General features: G+C 39.0%; 4 protein-coding genes across 4 annotated transcripts in view; 2 read left to right on the plus strand and 2 right to left on the minus strand.

The window, feature by feature from the left end:
* Window positions 1-3,139, plus strand: part of Cbr-swsn-2.2 — a gene marked incomplete at both ends in the record, with an annotated part of 4,929 nt that extends 1,790 nt beyond the window's left edge. The window contains 2 exons of the mRNA XM_002639783.1: window positions 1,939-3,023; window positions 3,070-3,139. Of these exons, the coding sequence (XP_002639829.1) occupies window positions 1,939-3,023; window positions 3,070-3,139 (1,155 nt within the window). The remainder of the gene's footprint in view (window positions 1-1,938; window positions 3,024-3,069) is intronic.
* CBG25312 lies at window positions 467-824 on the minus strand (the record flags this gene model as incomplete). Its single annotated transcript, XM_045238670.1, has 2 exons — window positions 467-648; window positions 719-824. The coding sequence occupies 2 exons, from the start codon at window positions 822-824 to the stop codon at window positions 467-469; spliced, it is 288 nt and encodes a 95-aa protein (XP_045099273.1).
* Window positions 3,140-3,397: 258 nt separating the features above from the next.
* CBG12175 lies at window positions 3,398-4,639 on the plus strand (the record flags this gene model as incomplete). The annotated part of the gene is made up of 7 exons (XM_045238676.1): window positions 3,398-3,453; window positions 3,507-3,614; window positions 3,661-3,859; window positions 3,901-4,065; window positions 4,113-4,358; window positions 4,405-4,572; window positions 4,631-4,639. The coding sequence occupies 7 exons, from the start codon at window positions 3,398-3,400 to the stop codon at window positions 4,637-4,639; spliced, it is 951 nt and encodes a 316-aa protein (XP_045094803.1).
* Window positions 4,640-4,855: 216 nt separating this feature from the next.
* Window positions 4,856-6,113, minus strand: CBG12174 (the record flags this gene model as incomplete). The annotated part of the gene is made up of 6 exons (XM_045238682.1): window positions 4,856-4,939; window positions 4,989-5,046; window positions 5,097-5,272; window positions 5,324-5,598; window positions 5,642-5,780; window positions 5,826-6,113. 6 exons carry the CDS (start codon window positions 6,111-6,113, stop codon window positions 4,856-4,858), a joined length of 1,020 nt encoding a protein of 339 aa, XP_045094804.1.
* Window positions 6,114-7,898: the final 1,785 nt, after the last annotated feature.

A 7,898-nucleotide genomic window follows, 5' to 3' on the forward strand; every position in this document is an offset into this window, starting at 1 on the left:
TCTCCCCCACGTTTTATTGAATAGACAGTAGTGGAACGCGAAAAATCGAGTTCGGCCACGGGGGCGGGGCTTAAGTGGGCGGGGTTAGCAACGACCCGCATGGTTTCCGCCGGTGCGGCACAGAAATTATCGTATTTTTTTGCAGCTCAATTCACATAACGAGGAAGAAAAATAGCATGTAATCGTTGTTTTTTGGGGGTTTAATCTGTTCAGTCAATGAATTTTATGAATAATAAATGATTATAAATAATGATTTACTGTGTTACTGTTATCTTTCATAAACTGAGTCGATAAATCGGAGAACAAGTTCGGTTTTTGTTTTAAAGCCAGTAGTCGGAAGCGTCAATCTACTCCAGTGCAATGCTACGATGAGAAGAAACAGGCGTCGAGATATGTTAAAATTCATTTATGCTTTTTTGAGAGGGAACAGAGAAAAATCGGTCAGACAAGAGACATTATTCGATTATTAAAGTGAGAGAAACGGGTTGGAATTCTGGGAGACGTCTCCAATCATTGTGATGAACAGCTCGTCGCAGAACTGATACATTTTCCATAGCAGATCGTACGACAACTCGCCATTCTCCGTCGTTTCTTCCGTTTGTTGAATACATTGCCATCTAATCGCTTCTCTGGCATTGTGAATGATTCCTGAAACCCGAGGTTAAGTAAACAAAATGACAACAATTATAGACTTACGAGTGATAAATTCAAGGCTAACTTCGGTTTGAAATCGAAGTTCCGAAACCAGCGTTTATTTTTCTTTCTTCGCATTCTTCGGGTCGTCCTTTAGCATTTTTCGAGTTTGCTGACAGATCTGTCGACATTTCTATCAGCGTGTCGTCTGAACTCCTTTTCAGACGCTCATTAGTCGATTTTTGAGGACGTCACGAATGGTCGCTGAAGAATTTTTTCGTTCGACGGAATCCAAATGACCGTCGACTGCATTCTGAAAAAAAATTCCGTTAAAAAAAAAACAATTATCGCGAAAAAATAGGCAATTTCAAACACAAGAAACAACATTAAAATACGAAAAAACACTGCTGCATTCGCTTGCCTAACATGAAAAAGTTCGGCCAGCCGAAATATAATTCAGTCTGCATTTTTACAAAGTACAATGGACCTTTCAAATCGGTCTCATTTTTTTATTATATATTCTTAGTAAAATTTACTGAAAATCTGTGGAACAAAAATCAAATTATATGGACTAGAATTCGAGAAAAAACATTCCAAAGTTGAAAAAAAGCAGATGGAAGAGAAAATTACACTGAAAAAGTTTCATCGGGCAAGTCGGGATTTCGAGGGCCGTGGCCTAGGAAACCAAGCAAGTGGTCGTCAGAATTTCACCGTGACTTTTTCAAATCGTCCCCCATTTGCCTCGACTTTTATTTCCGAATTCTGCTGGTTTCCTAGTTTTTTGAGGGTATCGTATGAGACGTACCTCCGTTTTTTTTCGATTTTTGTTTTTTTTTCGGAGCGCAGTTGTAAAAATGCGAAACATTGTTTTTTTAGAAAAACAGATAGACAGAAGTTGTAATTTCTCTAAAACTTGAATATCGTAGTATTATTCTTGAACGATAAACTTTCATTAGATAGCATAATATCCAAAAATGTCTAATAACCTTCAAATAAATATTAATTCAAGAAAAACCGAACCAACACGACATGCATTCTCAGCAGCGTCCTGGCCAAATGGGTAGGCATCCATATGGGGTAAGTGAAGTTGATAAAATGCGTATTTACCACAAGAACATTTTTCTAGACTCCATCTAATGTACAACAGACGCGTCGTCCAGGAACATTCTCGGCTCAGCAACAACAAATGCATGCCGTCAGACCTCCTCCTACTGCTGCTCCAAAGAAGAAACGATATGCAGATAAATGCATACATCCTAAGGTTTCCAACAGAGAAACCGATCATTTTTTATGTTCAATTTTCAGATTCGAGAGCTGGAACCCGATACAGAAAACTATATGGCGCTTCTCGCATCGGAACAAAGAATTGATTCCACAATTGCACGAAAAAGATTGGATATTCAAGAAGCCCTGAAGCGTCCAAGCAAAGTGAAAAAGCGCCTTCGCATTTACATTTCACACACATTCATAGAAGAGAGACAACCAGAACGAGAAAATGAAGATGCTTCTCTACCAATGTGGGAGCTCCGTGTCGAAGGACGTCTTCTTGATGATCAATCCCCGCAGTCCGCAGTTTCAGGACAACGTCCGAATCCTAAGAAAAAGTTCAGCTCTTTTTTCAAGTCTCTAGTTATTGAACTCGACAAGGAAATGTATGGACCTGATCAACATCTTGTAGAATGGCACAGAACACCCCAAACAAACGAGACAGATGGATTTCAAGTGAAACGGGCTGGTGACCGTCCTGTGAAATGTCGCGTTCTTCTACTGCTGGATAATCATCCTTCAAAGTTCAAACTTCATCCACGACTAGCCAAAGTTTTGGGCATTGCTGCAGATACTCGTCCCAAAATCATTGAAGCACTGTGGCAATACATAAAAACTCACGGTCTTCAGGACCCTCAGGAACGTGATATTATCAACTGCGACACTTTCTTGACCCAGTGCTTCGGGGTCGCCAGAATGAGATTTATGGAAGTTCCAAACAAGTTGCATCAGCTTCTCCAGCAAATCGACCCATTGGAGTTCAATCATGTCATTCAAAGACCAAAAGAAGGACAAGAACAAGTTTCTACATGCTACGATATTGACGTCGAAATGGAAGATCCAGTGAAGCAGTATATGGCACAATTCATCCACAATCCAATACTTGTCAATGACATCCAAAATCTTGATCAGAAGTGCTATGACATCATCGAACAAATCAACGAATTGAAGACTCGTCGTGACTTTTACGCCAGATTCTATACCGAGCCAACCGAGTTCATCAGAGATTGGCTTATGAGTCAGAATTCAGATCTAAAACATTTGAACGATATGAATGGAGATGTTGAAGCGGAGAGATACTCAGCCGCCTACGTTAAGTCTGAAACAGAGGAAGGAGTGCAACGGTTCGTGAAAAAAGGTTACAAATCTGTATTTATTATCATTATTCAGCTACATGTATCAAAAAGTGAATCAGAAACGCCTCGAGCTGGAACAAAGTCTCGGAGTTCGCTCAAATTAGTACGATCTACATTGATTGCCTTTTTTATCTTCACATCTAAATATATCATCAATTATTTCCGCATTTATTCTTGTAATTTTGTTTCGTATCTATCTTCATGTACAATCATTTATCACCAGCACATATGCTTTTTCTTTTTACACTTCATTTCTATCCGCAATAAATAATACGTGACCTCCACCAAATCATTAACCATGTGCAATTCAAAAACCTTCCATATTTTCAGTTGTTACTGTTCGTTTTAATTCAATAATTGCAATGGATTCGGACGAAGAAATTTTGTCTACGTATTCTAGTTTGACTGTGACTTCAAGGTGCTATCATATAAATTATAATTTCATAAATTTGAAACTACTGTATTCAACAGAAGTGCGACAACAATTTCTACTAGAGATTCCGCAAGCAACGCAGTTCCTGCTGTCGTGGATCAAAATGAGGAAGTTTTTGAGGATGCAAGCAGTGACATCAGTATCTTGTTGGTCAATTTAGATCTCAATATGTACTTATTTGTTTTCATTCAGAACAAAACGAGTGGTGTCGTCGATTCGTTTGGATCGAACCAAACTGCGCATAGCAGTTCATCAGGATTTGTGCACTCATACGCAAAAGATCTACGAGCCATTGTTCCTGAGAAAATGTGAAGTTCAGAGAGCCAGACAGGGTTCTGCACCACCAAACATTATTCCAATCCAGAATGTGGAAATCATGGATTCCCAAGAGGTTAAGTGTCCGATGTTAGCTGAAACTTGACCCCTTTTCAGAAAATGTCTTGTCATTCTGCTCTTTTGACCAGTCTCAACTCTCCAACTTATTGTGTTCGTTTCTTGGCTGCTAATATCAGCCATAAACCTAAAAATGTGCTCGTCTATGCTTCTCCAATCAATTTTGTCCGATTCGTCGTACGTCCAGAACACCAGCAAACATCTGTCAGTTTTGGAAGAAAGTGATGCATCTGCCAAACTATATATTTCAGCAATCCGTATTCGAAGATCCATCGGAAACGGTGTCACTCATGATGAGCCCCGATGAGTCTATTGTCGCAAAACGAATGATTCCAAAATGGCAAACTGTCACTTTTACATTGGCTTTCGGAAAGAACGTAGCTGTCAAGTATCGTGTCATTGAAACTCGTAAACAACCAATCCTTCATGTTAACGCCAAAGTTGACCGAGTCAAACGTGTTCCTACCAGTACCCTCTATCGTATTGAACCCGAACAGGTTGGATGCAAATAATAACATGAAAAAATACACTAAAATTTTGAAGAGAGTCGAATACTGGAACTGCTTCAAAGCGAACGAGCTGAAGTTGTCCACCGTAGAGAAGAATGATCCACAAATTGTGAAAAGAGTATTTTTGGAGACATCAGGAGATGCTTGTCACTCAGTGGATATTGTGGATGGCTACGCGGACAACAACCCCCCAAGGACAAAAGTACTTACTGTTAATTAGTCTGATTTAATACCATTGCAATTTTCAGAAACGACTTCAGTCAAGCTGACCAAAGAACTCAATCTCATGTGGCGGAGAGCTGATGAATGATGATGTTATAACTTGTTTTCGAACCAATGTTTAATATAAAATATGAATTATAAACTATTTATTGGCATTTAATTAGAACGGGAATGTGGTACTATTCCGAAAACATCACTTTGATGATATGTACAAAAAAGTATTCTGCTGGGGGAAATTGCGATGAATTAATAAAGAATCGAACTTATTGAGAGTCAACGTTATCGGATGGGTACACCACATGCCGTTTTTCACAGTTATAATCCCAGCATTGAAAGTTGAGATAGCCCTGAAATATTCTACAGTACACATGCAGTACATGCTGAAGTCGAACTCACGGAGCAGATGTTTGTATCCGGTAGCTTCAGTGGCCAACTAGGCGCCGTGATTTTCTTTCTGAAACCCAGGTGGTCCATTGTGAAGAACATAACGCCATCGAATATTACCCTTTAGTACTTTTTACTGATCCATTGTGGGAAAAGGGACAAATCGTGGGGGCAAAGCAGTGCCCATACTTGTTGAGAATGCATTCTTCAACTCCATTTTCGGAAACGGAAGGCACAGTCACGATGAGGGTCGGGCCTCTGTCAGTTGTTACGGATACCGACTTCCGCAGAGGTCTCTGAATCTACGCACAATATACACAGGCGCACTTATAAGAAAAAGAACTTACATCAGGCGATGAAGCAGTGGTTTCTGAAGAATTACTTGTGTTGTTGTCGGAAGATGACACATGTTTGTCGTTGTTCTCTTTTCCAGATACAACCCATCTCATTTGAGTCGTGGATGGCTGACTATCTGAAATTTTAAAGATACCAACTTTTAAATTATTTTCAACTTTTTCACCATCAACGAAGATCTGATCACTATCTGCAGTCGAGTGAGGGGATGAGTGAGAATGGGTGACCGACGGCGGATTCACTTTCCGATTCAGGACATATTTACTTCCTGACGGATAAATCTTTGAAAAATCTAACTTTTAGAAACTAACTGTCGTATTCATTCCACGATGGTTGTGATGCATCGCTTCCGCCTTGCGTTTCATGATCATCTTCCTCATAAGTAGTTCTCTTTTCAGGGTAGGTTCTCCAACTTGGATCCGAATCTTCATGTCGCAATCCTAATTGCCGCTGAAAATATCTTTTTGAGGAAGATGAGAAGATAGTCATTCTTACTTTTCTCAATAAGCATTGATCTGCCATTTCCTTCTGATGAGCAGCCCACTTTTGTAATGTTTTTTCTTGCAGCGGCGTCGTGAGCTGACTTCTCATTTTCAAACTTTCTGGGTCAGTGGTTCTTCCCAACGGGTACCGTCCTTCGTCTGAATATTGTTGTGGATAGGGTCGCTCTCTCACGATCATTCGCTGAAAACGATTTGTAGTGTCTGAAAAAATATTTATGAGCGGGTTGATTACAGTCGAGTACTTACTTGTAGAATACCAGTTGTACTCATTGTGATGCATTTGATAAATTATTTTACAAGCAGAAGAAGTGATACGAACACGTGCTTGGTTAACCTGGCAATCGCTAGCGCATGAAGAGACTGTCGGCAGCAAAAGAAAAACGCGAGACGTTCCCCGTAAATCGACACGGACTAGATTTTTCTGCGCGAAAACTAGGCCCCCACTGGTTTTTTCGCGGACATTCAAATTATCTGCATCATATATTTCACGATTCTGGAGTTAATCAAACTGTTTTTGTATAGAACGAAACGGAGGAAAAAGGAGAAAATGCAGTGTTCCACAAAAAGATATTTTCACCCTTCGTTTGTACTGGAACACCTATTTAAATCAATTTTCGCGAAAAAGTGTCAACATCAAAAACAAAAGTCTTCCTTCAAAGTACATATGTACAAAAAATTTGGAGCCATCAACGCGACTGAGAAACGAGAAACCAGAAAAGTTCCAAAAGCCCATTCTGGTGGTTCCACAAAATGATAACTCCACTCTGAAAATGTGATATTTTGGAGGTTTTGAAGCTCTGAGGAATCCAGTTGAAGTTCTGAATTCGAACAATTTCAAGCTTCTGATTTCTATAAACAAAAGCTTTCGTACACGGATTCCGGATATTCGAATTTCCCGATTTCCGGGTTTCCGGATTTCCGGTTTACCGAATTTTCGAATTTCAGGATTTCCGGGTTTCTGAATTTCTGAGTTTCTGAACTTCTGGATTTCTGGATTTCTGAATTTCCGGATTACTGATTAAGGTAGGCCGAAATCCGGTTAACCGAAAATCCGGAAACCCAGAAATAAGAATCCTGAAACTCTGAAATCGTGAAATCCAGAAATCCTGAAATTCGAAAATTCGAAAATCCGGAAAACCAGAATCCTTGAATTTTTAAATTCCGAAATCCTGAAATTTTGAAATCATGAAATCTAGAAATCCAGAAATTTGGAAATTCGATAATCCGGTAAAACGAAACTTGGAGGAGATTCAAAAAAATTCGAGATTCAAAACCTCCAAAATCTCACTTTTCAGAGTGGAGTTCTGTCATTCTGTGGAACCGCCAGAATGGGCTTTTGGAACTTTTCCGGTTTCTCGTTTCTCAGTCGCGTTGATGGCTCCAAATTTTTTGTACATATGTACTTTGAAGGAATACCTTTGTTTTTCATGTTCACACTTTTCATGAATATTGACTTAAATAGGTGTTCCAGTACAAACGAAGGGTGAAATTATCTTTTTGTGGAGCACTGTATTGTAACATAATATATTTTTCAGAAAAAAATATATAATTCAAGTTTCATGTTCATAAATTGAAATCAGAAAAAGAAGAAGAAGAAGAAGCCGTGAGGAGTTCATAAAGAACATCATTAACTTGTTCTCAATAGTCAAATAGTCAGAAATATCAGCAGAGCTCTCGTGGTTCTAATGAAAACTGAAAATAGTTTATATATTCTTTTTTCCCCGATTTTCTTTGATAAAGAATATTCATAACACATTATTTTTCCAGATGCATAAATGCTTTTCCAACCAATTTCATTCAATCACATTATATCTCATCGAATGCTTAGCAGAAAAATACAGAATAAACACCTCAGGTAATTCTCAGGGAGTGGAGCTGTGGAAGAGAAGCGCCGGTAGCCGCAACCGGAGGTCCCACAACAATAACTACAGTGACCAAAAAATATTACCGTGTTTATTTTCTCGATTTTTCGTGCATTTTCAGTCAATTTTTTACTATTAAAATTTTTTATTTCCCGGCTTTTTTTTGGGAAAATAGAAGATTAGCAGAAAACTCGACGAAACGC

This window comes from Caenorhabditis briggsae, assembly GCF_000004555.2.
Source record: "Caenorhabditis briggsae complete genome, chrI, whole genome shotgun sequence".
Classification (NCBI taxonomy): Eukaryota; Metazoa; Nematoda; class Chromadorea; order Rhabditida; family Rhabditidae; genus Caenorhabditis; species Caenorhabditis briggsae.